Source organism: Panthera pardus, unplaced genomic scaffold (genome assembly GCF_024362965.1).
Source record: "Panthera pardus isolate Hobbes unplaced genomic scaffold, ASM2436296v1 HiC_scaffold_8, whole genome shotgun sequence".
In the NCBI taxonomy this organism is placed as follows: domain Eukaryota; kingdom Metazoa; phylum Chordata; class Mammalia; order Carnivora; family Felidae; genus Panthera; species Panthera pardus.
Genome location: NW_026527013.1, coordinates 45,046,971 through 45,071,928, shown reverse-complemented (window position 1 = coordinate 45,071,928; position 24,958 = coordinate 45,046,971). Strand labels below are relative to the sequence as shown.

Here is a 24,958-nt window from a genome sequence, read left to right as displayed (position 1 = left end):
CTTAATAAAGTTTCATTCTAGTGTGGAAAGACATTTAGTATAAAGACAAATAAAATATGCAGATATTCATACATGTATAAGAATTCTAGAAAAAAATAAAATAATGAGAGGTATAAAGTATTGGTGAAAGAAAATATTTTCCTTTATATTAATTTGTGTATTGTCATCAAGAAAGGCCTCACCAATTAAGTGACATTTAATAAGGTTAGAGGGAAAGTGACAGGGACATTTAGAGCATGAACATTCTTGGCAAAAGGAAGAGTTATTAGTATAGAGACCCCAACATGTAGTGTACTTGGCAAAGTGTATAATAACAAAGAAAAACCAAGTGGTTGAAATAAACTTTGCAAACGGGAGACCATTTGGTTGGTTTCATGCAGCCTTTTATTTTAAAAATTAATGTGAATGGGTTGGCAATATTAAAACATTAGGAGATTTATGCATAAAAGTCTTGAAGAACTAGAAGACCTAGCATGAAGGACTAGAGCCAGGCACTGGTTTGTAATTTAATAGGATATGTTTTCTCTCGTTTTCCACAATTACCAACATCTTCTATTACATGTAAGAGTCACTATCCCTTGAAGAATGTTTCACTCACATGTTCGCTTCCTTGTTCTTTCAGGTAGCAGAGTTTTGTGATCCCTAGTTTAAATTCATTAAGAGGCAGAATAATTAAAACCAATTTTGCAGGGACTAGATTTTCAGACTGCTGGCATCAGTAGTACTTCCTTCCTTCTTATCTTAATTCCTTCCTTCTTTCCTCTCTCCAGTCCTTCCTACTTTAATTCCTTCCTGCCTTCCTACCTTAATTCCTTCCTTCCTTTCTTCCTAAGTAATCTCTACACACAACATGAGGCTTGAACTCACAACCCTGAGATCAAGAGTCACATGCTCTACTGAGCCAGGCAAGCACCCCTCTTCTTAAAAAAATTATTTTCAGAGACTAAGTGTAGCATTTAGCAAAAGAGGAGAACATTTCCACTGTACCATAAATTACTAATTATTAATTGCTAATTAAGTAATTACTAGTCCTCTCGAGGTATATCTCTTATAGAAGTCTGCTTATTCATTTGGATCTTCTTTCTTATGGAACAGACACATTTGAGATTTACTAATTATGGTAAACATAATAGGCATAAATATTTTCCTTGCCAAAAACTTACCATGAAAGCTGTAACTAAGTACAGAAAAGGAAAAGGATGAGAAGCTAAAGCAGTTAAAGAAATCTGTTCAAAATTCAGTGTCAAGTGCTATATAAATTAACGAAATCAAGACAAATAGCAAGAAAACAAAAACATTAATTAAAGCTTGACTTTACCTACATTGAAGGAGGCATATGGTAAGAGAATATTAATGCCATGTGAAACAGTTCACAAAAAAGGCTCACAAAAACAATCAATATACTGATGCCCTACAAAAAGCTAAGTGAAGAAAAAAGATACAGGTACACATCTTCAGTGAGAAGTCCAAGTTTTTCAAAACACAACTGAGGAGATTAATGTCTTCCTCGATTTTCAACTCTTTAATTTCTTGACATCTACTCAGCACAGTGGGTTAAATAAGCACATTGCTATAGTCAAATACTGCGACATCAATTCACTGCTTTCAGCTTTAAAGAATACATTCATCCCAGAGTCACTAGAAGTTAAAGCCAGAATGACTCAGTTGAGGCCTTTTTAGGAGGGTCAAAGTCCATAAAAAAGACTAGAGAAAAGCAACTGAGGCACAGAGCCTGATGTACTTTGCTGGGATGACATGATTTAGGCTCTGACCAGATGAGGAAGAGAAGTGATAAAGTTAAAACAGATGGCTAGATGGCAAAATGTCCAAAATCAGGGAATGGTGAGGATGTTTGCAAAGGCAAGAGGTTCAGGATTTAAAGGCAGGGGATTACTTATGAGTGAAGGAGAGTTCGTGTTTAAAAAAACACAGTAAAAATGAAACCCCAAATTTCAAGAATACATTTGCAAGCATGAACTGGACAAATCAACAATATAGCTAAAATACTGTATGTTATAATAATCAAAACTATGGATTCTAGAGTTTGTCTGTTTGAGTCAGAAACTTAACAGTTTCACCACTTACTGGCTTGGTGACCTTGGGTAAGTTTCTTAACTTCTTGCCATTTCAGTAATAATAATAAAAATAGACATGCGAGTACAAATAAACAGTTATTACTTCTCAGTGGTCATGGTGGAATGAGATGAGCTAAAGTACAAGAGTTTAGCATAGTGTCTGGCATGGAGTAAGTGACCTATACATGTCAGTATTACTATTACTACCTTTAATTATGTAACAGTTGCAATTAATCTGTTCTATCAAGCTTTCAGTCTATATAGCTATAGAACTCAGCTAATACAGCTTTAAGGGAGCAGTAATTGTGTCCTACTTGCTCCGGATTATATTCTCAGACACTAGAACAAAGCTGGGTCTTTGCAAGGTACTCAGTACCATTATTTGAATGAATTCGTGGATCTGAGTAATGGTGAACCAAAAGTCTTAAATGTAAATATATTCAGGTGTCCCTCTGAAAGGCCTGGAAAGATGCCCACCATGCCAACCTGAAAACTATCAGTGCATGTTGGACTTAGGTTCCATCAACATATGAATTATGTATGTCGGCTGGTAGGCTCATACCTTCCAGAAAATGGAGAAAGCAATAAATAGTATGTTTGAACTCTTTTTTTTTTTTTTTATACTTATTTATTTTTGAGACAGAGAGAGACAGAGCATGAACGGGGGAGGGCCAGAGAGAGAGGGAGACACAGAATCTGAAACAGGCTCCAGGCTCTGAGCTGTCAGCAGAGAGCCCGACGTGGGGCTCGAACTCACGGACCGTGAGATCATGACCTGAGCTGAAGTCGGACGCTTAACCGACTGAGCCACCCAGGCGCCCCATGTTTGAACTCTTTAAAGTCCTTGTCTACTAGTTGACCATGGGCATATGGGAAAAAAATCTCCTGTCTTCTTACTTTCCAGCTCCTGCTAACTATAGGTATATCGAAATGAAAAAGAGAGGACGAAAAAATGGAGTAATATTAACAAAGACACTGAAAGAGCTACCCAAATCAACTTCCATCTGCTGACATCAAAGGAGGTAAGGCTCTAGACTATGTATCAGTTTTATTGCCCAATATCTCTGTGCAATTGAGCAGTGGGATGAGCAAAAATAACAACTTTCAAACTAAATAATGGCTCAAAGGACTCTAAAAGGACCAGATAGACGGGTGGAAACATCAGTGTCTAGCTCTGGATACTACACCATGGAAAGAGCCACTAAAAGACCATCAGGAAAGCTGATTCAACAGTGTCAGCAAATGCTAGTCATCGTAGCACGCACTCTTACAATTTTATCATGGCCATCGAAAGCGAAGGCCTACTTTTGAATTAGTGTGAAATACAGTAGCGTTTTTAAATCAAAAAGTTTTTAAATGACACTCTACCTGCAAGGCACAACATGAATGATTGCAGTACCAGCAGTTCCCATGGCAACCTCATCTTCAGTTTCTGAGGTCAAAGGAGTTTCAAGTCCAGTATCAAATGAATAGAATCGCTGCTTCTTTTAAGTTTTGTTCAACCTTTAATCTGTGGGAAAGAAGAAACATCACAATGAGATTTGCAGATACTTCTTTTTGTGGTCTCTGCAAATTTGTCTTTATCTGAAAACAAATAAAATTCACTTGTGGAAAAGTACTATTAAAGAAAAGTATGTTAAATTATGGATATGAAACAAATAAGCTTCCTTTCCTTTTCTTCCAAATAATATTTGGACAGGGATGAGCTGACGTGTCCCTGTGGCTACTGAGTGAAAACAAGAATAGTTCTGATTAGATGTGAAACAATCCAAAGGCAGGGGAATGAACTATGTTTCTTTACAAGGTCCTATCTAGTCCCTTATTCTCCAGTCCCTGTTCTTCTTTATTTTCGAAATTAATAATATGCTAAAAAAGTCAGCATGAAGAGTTCAGCTGTCAGTGAACAAGAGAGGGTTAACACTGCTGGACCATGAGGAAAAATTCCCAAGGTTTGGAATGGAATTACATGTGGGAAAATTATAACTACTCTAACAATTTAAACATTTTTTTTCCTTATGTTCTATGTTTCATCTCTAAAATGCAGTAAAATGTGCAGCTCTTCTGCCTACCAAAAAAAAAAAAAAATCCTACCAACTATGAGTAGCTGGCAATGAGGTTCTTTTGGAAAAATCCTGAACATGATTTACAACAGTGATTCTTCCATTATCCAGGAATATTAAATTAGGATAACTCTGTAGTAAAGAAAGGCTCCTTGTTCTGTATTCCAAAAGCTACAAATTAAGTAAGTATGAGTGAAGCAGGCGGGCAAACATGGGCACTCTAGAGAACACAGCCAGGTCCTGTATGAAGCTGGAGGGTATTCCTTAGCTCAAGCTAATGGCTAACATATGGTGCACAGACCCAGGGTGGCAGGACCTTTTCAAAGAAAATTTGCAAATATTATTGTATTTTGAAAAATCTTCCAAGTTTTAATGTTTATATATTTTTGAAAGGTGGGGGAGAAGCAGAGAGAGAGACACATAAGAGAGAGAGAGAGAGAGAGAAGGGAGGGAGACAAAGAATCTGAAGCAGCTTTCAGGCCTCGAGGTGTCAACACAGGGCCCAACACGGGGCTGGAACTCATGAACTTCGAGATCATGACGTGAGTCAAGGTTGGATGCTTAACCGACTGAACCACCCAGATACTTTGAGACACTCCCAAGTTTTAAATACTGGGAATTAGTTCAAAATATTTTTTTTAAACAATGTGTGAACCAAACAAAGCCAAATCATTGTCAGGTGCCAAAGGTTTGCAACATGACCTTAGAAAACAGAACTCTCTACTGCACTTGCTCTCATCTACCCATCCCTTCTCCCTCTATACTGCCATCCAGCCATGCAGTCGCATATATGGGGCACCCTCTGCTTGCCAAATACTAGGTGAGGCACTTGGACCTGCCAAAATGCGGACAAAAATTCTAGCATCAAGAATCTCTTCCTACTCCAATGAGGGCAGTTGTGCACATTTCAAAAAACTGCAATACAATGTGCCATTGGGAAGGAAGGAGGAAACTTTCTGTCCTGGGAGACTTTATAAAAGAGAGGAGCTTCCACTGGGGTTTCAAAGATGAGCATGATGCTTTCTATCTATCATTTAGTCAAATAAAGGAGAACGCTAGGAAACTGGGAGACTCAAAATCTCTTTACAAGCCTGGCTATAACTAGTTGCATGGTCCTGGGTATGCACCCCATCCTCCCTCCCTCTCAAGATTGTTTCAAGTGATATTTACTTAATAAGTGAGTGAAAACTATATAGTGCCATACAAATGATATTAACAATATGATAAATGTTATGATAAATATGATAAATGATAAAACAATAGATATTATTGTAGCTCCAATATTTTTAATCTGATAATAACCTGGGGCTTCTCATCTCACTCTCAGTCATAAGGAAAACACCGTGAGTAAACACAGGCTCACATGAAAAAATGGACCAGCACAAGCTCGTTAATCAAGGGCTCTTAGCATTAATTTATACCACATGATCACTGAGAAACCTTTATGTTTACGAGAAAGCTAACAGAAAGTGAAGAACCATCATTAGAGAACTCATCCTTCTTTTGTGCCCTTAAATAGCTAAGTTTCTGATAAAGCTAGACTTAATATGTTGTGAAGACAAAAGGGACTCTTCTGATCTGCTGATGTGGCTGAAAGCAGGCGGCATCTCTAATTGGATATGTTCAGATACTCTTCTGACATGCATGGTGATTAGGCCATTTTAGATAAACAGGATGTGCTGATCAATGAAAACTATTAATGTCTTAAGCAAATGATCAGGGTATTAATAATTAATTTTGTGAGGGAAATGTCATCTCAGACCTGGGGATTGATTTACAATGTTAAGCAGTTTCTTGAAGCAATTAAAATTAGCTTAGAAAATGTACCCAATTTCATGATAAAGATTTAATTCATGATATGATGCTATTTACAGTATGTGTTAAGAGCTGTAGATTTTTAAGGATGAAGGAATTCAGGAATCCTATTGGTATTTATTTACATTGAAGACAGTAAGGTTCACCTTTACCTAATCAGAAATAATGGGGTCATTGACAGTAATTTGTCTAGTGGGTAGTATTAGCCAGAGCACCACGTTTTCTGTATGGAGCTGAAGATTCATGAATCTCATGTGGGACTGTGGTACAGGATACAAAGTTTCATAATTCCAGGGTTTTTTTGCTAAAGCCAGAAAGAAAGCTGCAGGATGAGCCAAGAGTTATGGTGGTAATAGATCTCTCCTGCAGCTCAGAGTTCTCCCTGGTTTATCCTAAGGTGGCTATAGCAAAAGGTAGTATACTCAGCACTAACTTTGAGACCTTGCCCAAGAATTAGACTCGTAAATCCTACAGAGGAAGCCAAACAATGAAAGAGGACTCAGTTGCTTTCTCTGGCTGAGCCGGAAGGAGATTAACTGAGAATTCTCTGGTTATTTTTACACACTGCTAAACAGAGCAAAATGCCTCTAGCCTTCAACCCTTCAAACAATTCTGATACTCTTATACTAACAGTAATACCAAAGACCTCCCTGTAAAGTACTTAAGACAAAAGCAGGATTCAGTTCTCCCTTAAGAGTCCTGGTTTTCAAGAACCTACATGCAGGGTCTGATCATATAATTATTTGATTTAGCACTCTGCTAAATTAAAATTCTGCTGGTATCCAAGTAGCTCTAATTCAGCTCAACAAATAAGGAGATGTGTTTATTGTGAACAGAAATAGTACAAGGTGTTAGGTGTGCAGAGGTAATGGAAGTAAGGCCCTGTCCTCAAGGAGCTCACTGCTGGCTTGATAAGAGAAGGAACTAAACCAGTCATTATAATGCAGTTCAACACACATTATAAGTCTATAAGGTACAAAGTGTTAAGGATGCAAAAGAGTTATCATCTAACTGAATTGTGGGGCAGTGGGGCTAGGGCTTCAAGAAAGCTCTCCAAAGGGCCTCAACAGTTGAACTAAGTTTAAAGGATCAATAAGAGGGAGGAAGGAAATTCTAAGCCAAGGGATAAGGAAAACACACAGGCATGAAGCTGCGAATTTAGAGTTCAAGTTACCACAATACAAGATAATGAAAGCAGCAAAGTCTGAAAACTCAGTACTGTGCTTTAATCTTGGGCCTCCCATTCCCCAGCTAAGTGGCTCATTTGTAAAATAGTGGCAATAATACCTGTCTTCCAGGCTTACTGGAAGAATTAGTGACAATTTATGCAAGGCACTGAGTTCAGGTTCTTGACACTTAGCTGCCATCCTTGTTAAAAACAGCCTAGCCCCGCCCAGCCCAGCCTAAGTCAGAGGCCTGATAACCAAACTGCTTGAATGTATACTAAAGAATTTGGACTTGAATCTGAAGGCTAAGAGGATGAGGAGAATGCCTTTAACAAGGAAAAGACCTATAAAAGGTTGATTTAGGAGTATGGGGATTTGCTTTAAATGCAGTCCTCGGAAGTATAGAATATCTATTCTACCCCATTTGCTTTTTCTCTTCTGGTCAACAAATTAACTAACTCTCTAATTACTAAGTATACTTCCAATATATAATAAAAATTTCAAGTCCTCATGGCATCAAGACAGACTGGAAAAACACTGGATTTGGAATCAAACACATGGAATTCTTTCATTCTGGTTCATCTCAGTTACCAGATTTGGGGAAAGCAATTTAATCTTTGAAAACATTTGTCTATAGATTGGGGATCGTGGCATGAACCCTATCTTTCTCACAAGTATGGTATACAGGTCAACTGACATATGTTTTGAAAGTGAATATTAGCTATTATTATTATTATTTAGGTGGAGGTTAAAATCCCCCCCACAAATGAAATTTAAACTTTATGAAGGTAGGGAATCATTGCTTTATTCATTGATATTTAAGAGACACATGAAGAGGCGCCTGGGTGGCTCATTCGGCTAGGTGTCTGACTTCGGTTCAGGTCATGATCTCATGGTTCGTGAGTTCAGGCCCCCACATCAGGCTCTGTGCTGACAGCTCAGAGCCTGGAGCCTACTTTGGATTCTGTGTCTCCTTCTCCCTCTGTCTTTTCCCTGTTTGCACTGTATCTCTCTCTCTCTCTCAAAAAATAAACATTAAAAAAATTAAAAAAAAAAGAGACATATGGACAGTGCATGGCATAGACTAGGCAGTCAATAGTTGGTATGTAAATAAAAGAACATGTAACTAATATCCTTTGTGGACATCCCATGTGCTTTTACATTCTCTTCTTATTTTAGCCTTCATAAGGACCATGAAGATCAAGCATCACTATCTTCTAAAAAATTATAGCTTTGGCAATTAGATTGTGAGAGGCTGTGGAACTTGGCCAAGGCCAAATGTCTAGAAATCAATACAGCCAGTACTCAAATCTATGTCTTCATACTTAAAGTCCTATGGTTTTTTCTCCCAGTGACAAAAATGTAAATAAACTATGTGTCTTTTAAAGCATGACATAAAGTTCTGATAGTGATTCTTTTCTGACTCTGCTTTTCATTTTGTCCTTCTGCAGAAATGAAGTGAGATACGAGTAAGTAATAGTGCAGAATCTGTGTAACATTCATACAGTAAAGCTTCTGAGCTGAGATCTAGTTAGAAGGCTACATATCGCTAGAGTTAATTCACAAACTTCTTACAACAGCACAAATGTGAGTAAGTTCGTTTCCCTCCAAGTGTAAGAGCAACATGAACATTTGTTTTCTTACTAATTATTATTTAGAGGGCAGCCATTCTTAAAGCAGGAATTTTAAAAAGGATCATCCACATTGCCCAGTTGTACAGTTGAGCATTTTTTAACTCTACAATTAGCTAATGAGGGGTGCAGTCAATCACAATGGCGGGGAAGCAGTGAACAAAACTGGAAGCAAGAGAGAAATCTAGCTTCTTTAGAAAGCAATCTGCCAATCAATTCAAGGGAAAATGGCATACAGTCAAATCTTAGTGTTCAATCAGTCAACAGATATTTACTGAGTGCCCATTAATCAAATGGTAATGTGCAGAATGAAAAGAGTCAAGGTCAAGGTCTCTACCCACAAGGGCACAACAACTCAGCAGGTAGAAAAGATTACTGACTGTACAAGTTAGTTTATATGTCAAATGAGTAATACATATAATGCATACTTCCTATGGTTATGGTAGCTGGCCTACAGGTTCTTCTTGGAGAGTGAAAATTCCTATCGTATCACTCAATCAAATTTGCTTACTAGCTTTTCTCCCTGTTTTAGCTTTTTACTCTATGTACTAGAAAAGACACATTTCCATTTCTATGTCCCTGATCCTTTCCCTATTTCTGTGGACACTGCAACAAGTCTCCTTTAGGAATGGTGAAAAAACATATGTTGCATGGTTTCTCTCATTGGATTGCTCATTCCAAAGCATCTCAAAGAACAGAGAGGACAGTGTAAAGAAGAAAAAATATAAAGGGGCTGGATAATACATTTAGAAAACCCCACCTAATTACCAAGAGGTAGGCATGCATAAGATGGGATCCCTTATTTAGACTGTACATCACCTATCGGCTGATTTGGACTCTATATCCATTGTAAAACTTCATTAGAGAAGGCCTTGAGGAATAAGAGAGGGTGAGTTAAAGCGTACAATCTTCTTCATTTTTAAAGCCTTTTTGGACAAAACAATGTCTACCACTTGTGGCAATTCTAACCAGAAATACAATAATTACATTAGAAAGATATCCTTGGAGATAAAAGCCAAGCTAGCCAGTATCTCATCATTGCAGTCACTGAAGGATATATTTTATACACCCTGAGAGACAAGAGACTTCTATACACTAATTTTCAAAATTTTCTTAAGTTTCTTAGAATATATACCCAGAATCACTTTCTCCTTATAAAACCTTAATCTACTTTGATGTTGGACCTTTACACGTTATTACTTAGGAGACAATTTTCAAAAAACTGAAGTAATCTCAATAATTACAGTGCAGTATTTTAAAAGATCCTTGGATTAAGAGTCAGCATAACTGGGTTATTGGCTCAGTGTTGTACTTAATTGCTTGGCAAATTTCTCCACCAATAAAAGAGGAAGGTGAACTAGATTGCTTGTAAGTAATCTTGAAACCTTGAAGGCCTGGTTTGCACCATCATATCATAGCACAGTTGTCTATGTGAAAGATAATTAGTGAAATGAATGGTAGTCACCATGGCTTTGTCATCATCAAATCTATTTAGAGCATGGCACTATTTCTCAGATTACAGCATGTTCCCATCCCACAAAGTTGTATGAGATATGCTTTTAAATTCTATGTGTGGTGCTCAAGAATAATAAAATACTTAGGAATAAACCTAACCAAAGAGGTAAAAGATGTGCACTCTGAAAACTATAAAACACTAATGAAAGAAACTGAAAGTGACACAGAGAAATGGAAAGATACCCATGCTCATGGATTGGAAGAACAATGATTATTAAAATGTTTATATCCAAAGTAATGTTCACATACATTTAAGGCAATCCCTATCAAAATACCAGTAGCATTTTTCACAGAACAAAAACAAACAACTCTAAAATTTGTGGAACCACGAAAGACCCCCAAATAGCAAAAGCAATCTTGAAAAAGAAAAGCAAAGCTAGAGGCACCACAATTATGGACTTCAGGTTATCTTACAAACCTATAGTAATCAAAACAGTATGGTACTGGCATTAAAGTAAACACAAAGATCAATAGGACAGAATAGAAAACCCAGAAATAAGCCCACAACTATATGGTTAATTGATCTTCAACAAACAGGAAAGAATATCTAATGGGATAAGGGCAGTCTCTTCAACAAATGATGCTGGGAAAACTGGATGTGTAAAATAATGAAACTGGACCACTTTTTTTAATGTTTATTTTATTAATTTTGAAAGAGGGAGCATGAGCAGGAGAGAAAGAAGGAGAGAATCCCAAGCAGGCTCTGCACTGCCAGTGCAGAGCCTGACATGGGGCTTGATCTCACAATAATTAAGATCATTACCTGAGCCAAAATCAAGAGTTGGATGCAGAACCGACCGAGCCACCCAAGCATCCTGTAACTGGATCACTTTCTCATACCATACACACATACAAAAAAATTCAAACTGGAGTAAAGACCTCTTGGGACTACATCAAAATAAAAAGCTTCTGCACAACATAGGAAACAATCAATAAAACTAAAAGGCAACCTACAGAATGGGAGAAGATACTTCCAAATGACATATCCAATAAAGGGTTAGTATCCAAAATATAAAAACAACATATACAAACAAGTAAACAGCTGAAAAACAATGGATCCAATTAAAAATAGCAGAAGACCTGAACAGACCTTTCTCCTAAGAAGATATTCAGATGGGCAATAGACATATGAGATGATGCTCATTATCACTTACCATCAGGAAAATACAAACCAAATCTCATCAGGGAATGAGGTATCACTTCACCTCTGTTAAAATGGCTAAAATGAAAAACACATGAAACAACAGATGTTGGTGAGGATTTGGAGAAAGAGGAATACTCTGTTGATGGGAATGCAAACTGGTTCAACTGCAGAAAACAATATGGGGGTTTCTCAAAAAGTTAAAAATAGAACTACCCTACGATCTACCAATTGCACTACTGGGTATTTTTCCAAAGAATACAAGCACACTAATTCAAAGAGATACATGCACCCCTATTTTATAGCAGTATTTTTTACAATAGCCAAGATATGGAAGCAGCCCAAGTGTCCACTGATTGGTGAATGGGTAAAGAAGATGTGGCAGATACATACAATGGAATATTATTAACCTGCCATAAAAATAATGAAATCTTGCCATTTGCAACAAAATGGATGGAACAAGAGAGTATAATGTTAAACAAAATTAAGTCAGCCACAGAAGGACTAATACCATATGATTTCACCAATATTTGGAATTTAAGAAACAAAAGGGCAAACATGAAAGAGAGAGAGAGAGAGATCAAGAAACAGACTCTTAATTACAAAGAACAAACTGATGGTTACCAGAGGGGAGAAACCGGCGGGGTGGGGGGGGGAGGGATGGGGTGCAGAGGGCTTGGATTAAGCAGGTGATGAGAATTAAGGAGTGCAGTTCTGATGCGCACCAGGTGATGTGAATAAGTGTTGAATCACTATATTGTACAACTAAAACTAATATAACACTAATAAAGCTTCACTTAAACCAAAAGCAAACATACAAAATTAAATTCTATGTATGGTGCTATTACTGGAAATTTAATCCTAAACCACAAATGCATATTCACTGTTCATAGCCTCCACTAAATAATCACTTATTGTGCTGCTGTTCAAGTTTTATTTAATCTTTATTTTTATTAAAGTAATACATAAACATAGCTTAAATACTTATTTCTACTCCCTGGAGGGAACTACTTTCCAGGGAAAACAACTTACTTATATATATATATATATATATATATATATATATATATATATATATATATATATATACATACATATATAATATCTTAATATTGATTTAACACAAATGTTTAAACTACTCTTTCTTGATTTGGGGGCTTAACGTATTGTTATTTTATGGATAGTGGTAATTCAGATCTCTTATACAATCAGTCCCAGTGACAGACACAAGTGGACAAACACAGGCATACATACCTGGTTGCAATGTTGTCTGAATTTAGTTATATTATTTAATTTGGTTAACAATTTTTCAATTAAGCCCCAGAGTATACTGCTTTTATTTCCTTTTTTATTACTTGAGATTTTTTTAGAGTGAATAATTTCTTCTTTATTTGCTTAGGTTTCCAAGTATCTATCACAAATTTATCCTAAACATTCTACGGTATCTAATACTTTCAATATATTCAAACAAATCTTATAGACCATCAATTTTAATAAATATTATTTACAACATATCAATACTGAACACTTTATAATTCAGTTGAAAAATAAACTAAAATGGTACCTGTCTTCTAGCATGAAAGCCATGTATTCAAAACTGTAATTACATATTCATATATATATGGATAATTGCACAATATACATAATATAAATGGGTAAAATATACATGTTTTATATGTTTGTGAGTTTCCAATATAACATGTGTAGTTAACAAGGAACATAAAAGTCTATGTGCTAAAACTATTAAACAATGTTGGAGGCAATGTAATTGTAGAATATACTATAAAAACTGAGGAATAAACAATAGGTATCATCTACAGAGTATTTATTATGTCTATGTAGTAGTCTCTTATAAATATTAACTCATATCATCTTTAAAAGAACCCTTTAGGGGGTACCTGGGTGGCTCAGTGCTTAAAGCGTCTGACTCTTGATTTTAGCTCAGGTAACGCTCTCATGATTTATGAGTTCAACCCTAGCTTTGGGCTCTGTGCTAACAGTGTGGAGCATCCTTGGGATTCTCTATCTCTCCCTCTCTCTCTACCCCTCCTGTGCTCTCTCTCTCAAAATGAATAAATAAACATTTAAAAAAAATAAATGAACACTTTAAGGTGGACAATATTATTTTCATTTTAAGTGTTAAATAAATTGTCCTTTGTTAGAGTTGAAAAGTAATAGGGAACAGGATGTGAACTGTAAGTGTTTCCCCCAAGTTTACTGAAGTATATTTTGCATATACTGATGTGCATTATTTTAGTGTAAATTTTGATGAGATTTCTAAAATTCATGCAGTCATACACCACCACTACCATGAAGATTTAGGTATCTACAATACCCTTAAAATGAACCCTGAAAGTTTGAGTTCAGAGTATAGATATTTAAGCACTATGTTACAATGCAGGTTTATTAGAATAATAGGCAATTATAGCATGTAAAAAGTACATAGTGTTTTCCTCTTATTTAGACTGCTTCTCAAATATTTCATCCTTCCCTTAGAATGTCATTCCCATATTCATATACTCTCATTACAGTAAAAACAAGAACAAAAGTAGATCATAGCTGAACACAGGGAAATACATGGCAGCTCTCTTCTCCTTCCCATTCCTATGGAAAGCAAGCCTAATTGAGTATGGCACTCTTTCCTGCTTAGCCCAAGGGCAGTCCCAGAATCTTTTCAACATAACATTTCAAGTAGACACAACAAAATCAATATGGTTTGCATGTAAAATTAAAAAATTCTTTGCCTTCCCTATGGTGGTTGAAAACATTGGCTTCAGAATTACAAAAGCCAGGTTCAGATCCCAGTTCTACCATTTAGCTGTTGACCTCTGGCAAGTCATTTAACCTCTGTTGGCCTCATTTTTCTCTTTGGTAAAGTGACAGGGATGATACAGGGTTGTTGAAAGGAATGTAAGAGAAAATCATTATAACTGGATTTTCTTAGAAAAATTTGAGTGTGGGTTTTGAGTAGGTAAACTTGTTGGGAAAAGATAACAAGTGGTGGAAGCTTCTGGCTTTAGGAGGCAATGGAGGAAGGAAGCACACTTACCAATGGGGAAAACCACAACCCTTCCTAAGTGGTAGAGGAGAGCATTTGGAGAAAGACTGGGGGAAATGAAACTGCCCAGAGACTTCAGTCTCAGTCTTGCTTTCTGGGTATTGGGAAGTCAACTTTGCAAACTTTTTAAAGGCTCCTACCATCACAGCAGGATAGGTTTTTTAGCAACCATCTCACGTTTGTTTTCCTTCTGCCCACTGGTGTGCTGCAGAGTGCCAATTCTGCTAAATTCCCAAATAAATCACTGTTAATGAAGCATGCTGCACATATAGACAGCAACAGGCATTTTTTAATCACCTAAACTAAAGAAGAGCTAAAGGTAAGCACAAAACACTCTAATACCTAATATATTAGCTGTCAGATTTAAAGTGGCAAGAACCGTATGACTTTCAGAGCTTTTACTTGGATGCACTTAGTGGGTAAGTAAAGCTTACTAGTATATTCATCATTATGCACAGCTTGCCGAATGCTTGGACAGCCAAATCAGATATTCAGTAGCTTGAAAGTGAGTCTGTATCTACTTAACCAGAAGCAGAAATAAGACTGCAAGCATAAATGTACAAATTATGATAAGCTATAAAAATAAAGGGGCTAAAATCTTTTACACTCTCTCCTTTATTCACACATTATTAATTAAACTCCTAGTAACTGACATGTAATATGATACAACAATGAATAAGCCAGAAACAATTTGCTCTTATGAAGTTTATTTTATTCTACAGAAGAGTAAGTAACACAGTACTCTAAGGGTGTTAGAACAGCAGACAACCAGGAAAGTGCACCAGTGTAAGTCAAGAGTATATATATGGTCTTTGGAATCAGACCGAAGTTCAAATCTCAGGTTTTTATATCCAATAACTGAATTGTTCTGTAAAAGTTATTTCTGACCCTTAAATTTTTCATCTACATAATGGAGACATTGTTACTTACTTTATAAGTTTATAGAGAAGTTTATCAGCTAACGCATGTAAAACTGTTAACATCATAATAACAATCTTAATAAGGGCTTTGTCTTACCTGAGGGAAACTTAGAAGTTTCTCTATAGTAAGAAGAATCTGTGAGGATGAAATCACCCTCCTGTTCAGTGCTATGAGAGTATATTATAAGTATATTCATAGCTTTCCATCTCATGCAAGGGTAAACTGTGCATTCTAGATCCTGTGCTATTCTTTACATAAATAAATACTATATTAGGACATTTATCTAAAAAAAAATTTGTTGAACAGCTACAATATTTCAGGCATGGTGCTAGGCACTGGATATCATAATATAGTTGACAAAGTCCCATCTTCATAGAGCTTGCCTTTTAGTGCATTTTCCTGTTTATTTACCCATGAACTCATTTCCTTGAAGAATAGATTACTTTCCTGGGAAGCACACCTCAATATCATTTCCTTTATTCTGGGACAGCATGCAGATTATAGGATGTTTCTTTATTATTTGAAAAACTCTTTTGAATCCTTATTTGGTATAGAACAGTTTATCAGAAGTCCCTGCATATTAAACAAAACTATTTCAGCAAGCAATCACCTGCATTTGTCTTTTGCACCAAAATCTGTACCTCAGGCATGAAAAATGGTACGCTGATAAAATGACAAGCTGCTTTTCCTCGAGTACTTACTACATGTCAGTTTCTATCTAAGATTTTATATATATTATCTAATCCTCACAATAACTTGAGGAGGTAGATATGTAATAATTCCCATTTGTTAAAGAGGAAATGGAAGCTTGGAGAGGAATGCGAGAGACTTAATTCTTTGGTATTCCTTCTCCTGCTTTCTTGTAGACCTATTAAGTGGCCAATTTCCTCTCAGTGTATCATATCAGTGTAGATAGCACTGACGTTCAAAAGGAAAAATAAAGTTTAAAGCTGGTAAGCCTCTTTGAAAAGGTTGTCTTTCTCTGCATTGGTGGGGATACTTAATCATTGGATGCAAACTAATGACTGAATTACAGCCTATGGATCCAGAATCATTAGCATGTCACAGGATTATTTTTTAGCTCTTTTTTTTTTTTAGCTCTTATATCAGCAATGGAAATTGTGAATGTGACCATTTTTAAAAAGTTTTATGTAACCCTCATCAAAGGGTAGGTTATCCATCCTGTTAGTTTCATAACCAAAATAGGTAGCAAGCGATCAACATGTTCTTTGTTTAATTAGGTTGACTTAGATTGAACTGGGCAAACACTAGTTGGTTCTGAGAAAACCACATTTCAGGTCTGGCCTGTCACATATATAACAGATGTCCTGTAGTTCTGGGTGTGAAATGAGCACAAGCTTCCAATTTACTTTTAGCCATTCTATTTATGTTCTTATTTAAAATGCAATAGAGTGATCATTTCCAAGTATAAAGTGGTTTTTATCTGAGAATCTCCAAAGGACAGTGTATGAATTCTCAGCACATTGGTTGGAATCAAAGTAAGGTTCCTGCATAATGGTTTCTAGGAAGGGAAACTAGAGCATAAAAGAGTAAGGTGACTACACAATATTTAATATGTTAAGAGGAAATACATACATCGTTGTCTAAAGTTAACACTGTGGGGGGTGGGAATACTAATTTTACAGGGGAGAAACTCAGCCGACCCTCTATTAATCAAGTGATCAAGGTTAACATGACCATTGATAAGTCATACTGGCCCAATGGGCCCTTTGCAAGTGGTTCACTGAGAGGGCCACAGTATTCTTCTGTGGTTTCTTTGCCAACAATGCCTAACCTCACTGTAATTGTTAGAAAACATCAGACAGCTTAGTAAGATTTTGAAATCTTCAAAAGTGTCAAAATCACAAAAGGAAAGCAAAGACTAAGAAGCTAAAGGACCCTGAGAAGTGAATACTATAAACCATGTGGGATTCTGGGTTCGATCCTGGAATAGAAACAGTACATTATTAGAAAAACTGATGAACATCAGATAAGGGCTGTTATTTAGTTAACTGTACGGTACCAATGTCAGTTACTTGGTTTGGGTCACTATATAATGGTATGTAAGATGGTCACATTAGGAGAACCAGAGAGAAGGGCATAGAGGAACTCTGTACCAACTTTTTAACTTTTCTGTATGTTTATAATTATTTCAAAATAAGGCCCCAGTTGTATCAATCATGTCTTAGCCTGAGAATTGGATTTTAGAAAAAAAATTTTTTTTTGTTTTTCTAACAGTAAAGCTATCCTCCAAGAAAGAAATGTGCATATTTCATACTCATGTAGATGTTATATTTATGATTTTCTGCGTCATATCTGAGGGAAGTTCAGAGATCATGAAAGTTTGCTCACATAAGACACAGTGGTCAGAGTGGGGCGCCTGGGTGGCTCAGTCGGTTAAGCGTCTGACTTCAGCTCAGGTCATGTTCTCACACTCCATGATTTTGAGCCCCGCGTCAGGCTCTGTGCTGACAGCTCAGAGCCTAGAGCCTGCTTCAGATTCTGTGTCTCCCCCACTCTCTGCCCCTCCCCTGCTCATGCTCTGTCTCTATCTAAAAAAATTATAAAAACATTTAAAAATTAAAAAAAAAAAAGACACAATGGTCAGAGGAAAAACTATGTGAAAAAACATTATGTGCATGTCCAGACTGCAATTTATATTGTCACTGTTGTTATTTTGTGTCAATTTAATTAATATTAGACTGCTAAACAGTCAAATTAAGGTAGGAAAAGAACCAGGCTTACCTTGTGTTTCTTAATGATAAAAAAATAATGCCACAATTCTGTACTTCTTATATACTAAAAAGAAAAACAGCATGTAGGTTTTTCCTTTATTTCTCATTGACTATCAATGTGAGCTCTTTGCAATAAAATGTAAGATCTATGTAAAGACAGAAGAAAAATAGGAAAATGGGAATAGCTGTAATGCTATATACATTTTTCATTATATCAAACTCTCCTCTTAAATTAGTAGTCTGGGCATGCTGTTGGTACAAGAAACTATAATTCCAGTTACCTGTGGAAACTAAGAGCTATCTTGTGTTATCTACAGAAGGATTTCTGAGAAGAATTCTAATTACTGACAAATTCAGAGGCTGAGGCTGATTCAGAGATGTGGCAAAGGATGAAAGAAAGATCTAAATAGTTGAAGTTACCTTAAGAAAACTCTATTCCATGGTTTCTATTAAAGTCCATGCCTACACAGTTTAAGTTTTTATTTTATTGCCTCTCAACTCCTCACTAACCACATCTCAGCTATGAGTTTCAGGACAGTATTTTCAAGTGTAGCAAAAAACTTGATGAAATATGTCCTCCCGGTGCTTATGTTTATGTAACTGTAAATATGCATAAGCTTTTATCTGACTTTTCCTAGCATCACATTTCAGGCTCAGATTGTATGTCAGGTTGCCTTATGGAAACTCCACCAGAGGGAAACAGAAAAACTCCTTGGGAAACAGCAACCTTGATGAATGGAAAAGAATAACCTGCATAAATACAATGAAATAGTCATCCAAGTATCTAGCTGAGTGCAAGGAAGACAAAATTTTACCAACCAGAAATAAATATTTGTATGTCCTTTAACAGTGTTCTGAGCTTAACAGAATAAGACCTCAAGTGGGGCTCGGGGTGATGTCAATGGATATGCACCAGATTGTAATGTAGACTTTTATCACTTCTACGCTCTGGCATCCATTCCTCCTAAAAGATCCTGCTTTCTCTTAAATTCATACAATTGAGGAATGAGTCTGATAGCCATGATGAGCATGGTAATAGTGGTTAGGGGTAAAAAAATGTACAATAAATGTATGGTTTCTGTCTGGTATTAACATGGCCTGTATGGAAGTCATTCCTTGGTCCAAACCCCTAAACCTTAACAGATGGCTTTGTCCCATCGATTTTAACACCTGATCTTCCATGACAACTGCAGTAGCCCCTAATTAAAAACTCCACACCCTCAGTTTGGATATTAGAAGTTGCATTTCCAAGCAATGTTAAATAGCCAGAATAAAATATATAAGTACTATATAATCCATATATATTATATACACATACATACAGATACAATATCCCAGGGCCCAGCTGTCAACACATAATAATTTGTTCTATAAAAGAAAAAAAATTAAAATGAAGCTTCACCTCTTTTTAAGTGCTTCACTGTGCCAGACTGGATAAAGCAGACATACTTCATATACTGTCATTTAATGAACACAATATTAAACTGCATTCAAATTGAAAATAACCTCCAGAAATACATCATGCATTTGCAAGTAAGCAGTACAGGTGCACAAGGAAAAGCAGGGTGTGTAATCATATGTGTGTATATTTATATGCCCACCAGTTCTGTTGTCTTAAAACAGATCTAAGGCAAGGCGCTTCTAGGTTAATTGCTGTTGCTAAGGAAAAGGCCCAGGTTTGTCTTCACAGTCAATCATTTCCTTCAGGTGTAACAATCAGGTTGGCCTCTTGGTGCCAATTTTTGTCTACCTACAAAGATGTAATAGAGTGTCTTTTGAATATTCTAAAATTATTTTTATTATTCACTCTTTACAATTTCTCTAATACGCCCAAATGAAAAGACAGTTTAAAGTTTTCAATAGAAAGCAAATGGTTTCAGGGGAAAATATCACCTGGTTCTTGGTTTCTTAACATAACATAAGAGGCCTGCCAGTATGATACCTGCTTGAAGGAAGAATCTGAAACAAGAAGTCACCAATGGAAGATTCCATGGGAAAGCTACGTAGCAGCTTAAGGCAAGTCCCATACCTGAGCAGCCTGGCTCCCTCTAGTTCATCCCCCGCATTCCAGCTCGCTAGATATACATCACAGTGCAAATATGATCAAGCTACTCAACAACCTTCCACCTATCGTCAATAATTTTACAGAACCAGGAAATAAGGGTTTCTTTCAACTCCCCTATATCTCTGCAGCCTACATCTACATTACAGCTATATTGTGGGTTAGGTGGATAAGCCTGGCAATCTTGCCTTATTATCTGTGTATGTGCTTCTTCTCTATTTCTCTGGCAAGCTTTAAATTTGTGCTTAGACAAACATCCTCTGGAAGCTTTCTCTGGATTTGTAATTATGGTTTAGTACTCTTCTTATGTACTTTGACAAAATTAAAATTTTCTCTTATTAGAGAAGTTGTCACATATAGTATTTAATATGTATATACAGTTAAATCTTGGATTGCAAGTAACTTGTTTTACAAGTGTTCCGCAAGACAAGCAAACATTTCTAATAAGTTTTAATTTGATAAACAAGTGATGTCTTACAATACAAGTAGTACATGATGCTGAATGTCACATGATCACAAATGAGCCAATGGTTTTTCTTTCTCTTTCTCACTTCAGGATTGTGGGTGATTGTCTCCCATACTCGGATGCTTGGTCTCAGGCCATAATGTTTGGCAGAAATCAGTGATTTTTCAGAATGATGCAATGTGCCCACAATTGGCATTAGTGTACTTTTTGTCGCTTCCAAAAACCCACGGACATTCCTTTGTTTTTCCATATAAGAGTAAGCTGAGGAAGGCTTTGCTTTATTCTAGGTTAGGCTTCCTGTAGATATAGACCCTTTCCTCTGCTGCCTTACTGCCAGTTACATTAAATACAGTATATAAGAGTTTATTAATATTGTAATGTAGTCAACATCTGTGTGAGTATATACAATGGGCTCCATGCAGAAAAAGATTCCACTGAGCCAACAGATGGTAGTGATTCCATTAGTGATAGTGAAAGTCATCCTACACAATAACCCTCCTCTCTCTCGTCTCCTTCACACCAGCCACAAAGGTTTTCAAAAGTAAGTGCAGGTTAGTTTGTTTACTTTTCTTTTATTTGTTTATTTTCTTTATTATTTTGTATTATATTATTGTAATAATTTTTATATGAATATTTTTGGGTTGTGGAACGAATCATCTGAGTTTCCATTATTTCTTATGGGGAAATTTGCTTTGATATACAAGTGCTTTGGATTACAAGCATGTTTCCAGAATGAATTAACCTCACAAATCAAGGTTTTACTGTATAACTTTTGTCTTTATCCCCTTTAGCCATTATAAATTCCCAGAAGAGACAGAGTCTGATCTCATCCACCAGTGTGTCTCAAAAGTATGTACATGTGTAAATATATGGTCAATTAATTTAAACTATAATCCATTTAACTACAGAATAAAAGTATAGTAACTCCAAGAGCTCAGACTGCCAACAAAAACTAGTATGATTAGAACCTAAGAAAATAATAATCAGAAAATTACTCAGAACTAGTTAAGGTTAGGACTTTACCCTGGCTAGCTTTGTAGACAAGAGTTTGTGAGTTAGCTTGGGATTTAAAAAGATTCCAATCGGGCGCCTGGGTGGCTTGGTCGGTTTAGCGTCCGACTTCGGCTCAGGTCATGATCTCGCGGTCCGTGAGTTCGAACCCGTGTCGGGCTCTATGCTGACAGCTCAGAGCCTGGAGCCTGTTTCAGATTCTGTGTCTCCCTCTCTCTCTGTCCCTCCCCTGTTCATGCTCTGTCTCTCTCTCTCAAAAATAAATAAATATTAAAAAAAAAATTTAAAAAAGATTCCAAAACGGGTGCCTGGGTGTGGCTCAGTTGGTTAAGCGTCTGACACTTGATTTCAGCTCCGTCATGATCTCACAGTTCATGGGTTTGAGCCCCACGCCGAGTCCCACATCTGGCTACATGTTGACAGTGAGGAGCCTGCTTGGGATTCTCTCCCTCTCTCTCTGTCCGCCCCCACTCGTGCACTCTGTGTCTCTCTAGAAATAAATAAATAAACTTAAAAATAGTTTCCAATAAAGATTTGCATATGATGACCTATGTGGTAATCAAATGATCAGTCTGATAAACTTGCTTCTATATCATAGATTCTCCAATATGTATAGAGGTAATATGATAACAAATTCCAAGGTCCACATCTGTTTAGGGAAAGTGAATTAACCAAAGTAGACAGATCACTTTATTACAAGACTTCTCATGGCCTTCAATAAGATACCTGGAAATTATCTAAGAGGAAAAGTATTCTGGGTGGTGCTTCCCAGAATTGCTTGACCCAAAGTTCCTCTTCATTCATGAATATCTCATCTCATCCTCAGAACTCACTTTGGGACATGTCTGCTATCTATAGAAATGACTGGCTATTTAAGGACCACATCCAGTCCAAAACCTGTTTTTGTAAATAAATTTTGGTGGAACACCAGTATGTCTACTCATTAAGGTAGTGTCTATGACTGCTACTGTGATACAGTGGCAGGGCTGAGTAGTTTGTAACAAAGATCATATGGCCAGGAAAGTAAAAATACTATTTTTTTTATAGCAAACATTTGCTTATCCCCAATTTATAGTCATATTTTGTTCTTAAGTATCAATGTAATTGTCAGCTGGACCCACTGCCAATGTGTTCTTCAACGTTGTTCTAGAAATGCAGTAAGAAAGGATTCACAAAACTGGAGAGCATCACATTTTCCCTATACACAGGACTGACGAGCAGCATTTTCTACTTTGAAGCATGAACTGACCAAAATAGGTTTGGATTGTCCACTTTAAACCCTAATTAGAAGCCAACACATACTTTTAAACAAGCAAATTAAAACTTACAAATATAGGCACATTTACTACAAAGAAGTCTGAAACTAATAACTTAAAATATTTTATGGATAATTTATTTAAAAACTAACCTACTGGAAATCTTACCAAAGACAACTGAACCTTTATTTGATAATTTAAAGATATCATACTGATAAAGTACCTAAAGTACTTAATTACAAAGATTAATTTTTTTACAAAGATTAATTTTGATCACACAGGCCTAGAGCAGAATAAGGGTTTTGATCTAGATTTGATCTAAATAAAACATCAATTCATGTATAGTACATAGAATACTCGGATGAAATGTTTTTTTTTTATTCTAGTGTAATAGTTAAATACAATACATAGCTTTAATTCCTAGTAGAAATGATCTTTTTTGTTTCCTCAATTGTTAATCTATACAACTAAAGTAATTCAAATATTTGTTTGGTTCAGGGCATATTCAACATTATTTTGTAAATTGGTAGAATCAGCCTGTTTGGTCATTAGTTTACTAAAACACAGTGAAATGAAAAGAAACAATTCAGTTAGCAGTAGTTCCTGGTGAAAGTTATTTGCAGAAATAAGTTTTCTTTATTTCTATAATTCAGCAGAATCAGTTCGAAATCCTGTTTTACATACTTTTTTTTTTCTTCCATCCTCATCCTTCCCAGTTTCCACATCCCAACAACATTGGACAGATACTGCTACTAATTTTTGACTCTGGTCTCTTTCTCCCTATGTGCTAAAAACCATCACATTTGACATCTGATGCCCTGGAGAAGCTATAAAGTGCTTTTAGGCTCATTTCACAAGCAAAAGTTGATAGCTTTTTTTTTTCACTTATGGTAAGAACACTAAACATATAGGGGTTTTGATATTTGTTTCAAAGCAGCCCTTTGACTAGAAATACAGAACTCTGCTTTCTATGTTCTTTTTCATGTTGGGGTAAATGACCAAAATGATCAGGCATAAATGAATTCAACTAAATGGGCTATGATGAAGAAGAAAAATAAACTAATAAATCCTACATCCAGAAATACAATATTGTAAACAGAATATGCCCAGAATGAGTGTCAGTTGGGATATACAAATCCAATGCACTATTTCCATGGGAGAATTCAGGTCTTGATTATCTCTCATAGTGTAAGCATTCTCCCAGGATGAGTATGATTCTTCTACTTACAGATACAAAAGCTTTACAAAACATGGCTCCTAAACACAAGTCGTCAACTACTTCATCTGGTGTCCAACCAATAACTTGATCACCAACCCAAAACTAGAATAAAAGTACTCTGTCTAGAATCACTGTGACAGGACACATTGGTTCACGAATGGACACCATCATTTACAGGTTGAAAAATACATCGCCAGGAAATTAAACGATCCTCAAGAAAATGCACTGAGTGAGTGGCAGAGACAAGAGTGGAACTTCAGTCTCCAGACTCCTACTCCTTGCTCCTTCACACACTGTAGGAACTTCACCATCCTTGTAAGACCTCTCTTGTCAAATCCCAACTGACTTTTCCAGCCACAGACCCCAATCTTCTTGTCATTCAACTGTGCTTCAGTCAAATGGGGTTTTCCATGCATGAGCCTACTGCATATTATACTGGCTACACAGCTTTGCTTTCACTATTTTCTTCATTCCTCTACGGTTGAAAATGAAATTCTCTCAACTATCACCTTCCAAACAGGTATCTTTTCAAGATGCCCACAGGTCAAAGCTACCACTTCTGCACTGAATAATAAAGCACCTTTTCTATATCTTGTCAATGTTACTTATTAAATCCCAACTATATTATAATTCCATGTTAACTCCTTGATTGAGATGTAAGCTTGCTGAGGTTAGGTACAGTCTATAATTTATGAATTTCTATCTCTCATAACACACTCAGAACTCATCTTGTTCCAAACCTATGTTTACTAAGTCACAGGGCAGAAAGATGCCTCATCACTAGCAAAAGATGAACATCTGTATTTTATGGAATTTATTCTTTAACC

The 24,958-nt window shown here is 36.3% G+C and overlaps 1 protein-coding gene across 7 annotated transcripts in view; it reads right to left on the bottom strand.

Moving 5' to 3' along the window:
- LOC109254642 (contactin-4) overlaps nucleotides 1-24,958 on the bottom strand; it is an 893,345-nt gene that overhangs the window by 453,287 nt on the left and 415,100 nt on the right. For all 7 annotated transcript variants that reach the window (XM_019428738.2, XM_019428734.2, XM_019428733.2 and 4 more), the window contains one exon: nucleotides 3,444-3,585. In XM_019428738.2, coding sequence (XP_019284283.1) covers nucleotides 3,444-3,498 — 55 coding nt within the window. In that variant the 5' untranslated portion in view covers nucleotides 3,499-3,585. The remainder of the gene's footprint in view (nucleotides 1-3,443; nucleotides 3,586-24,958) is intronic.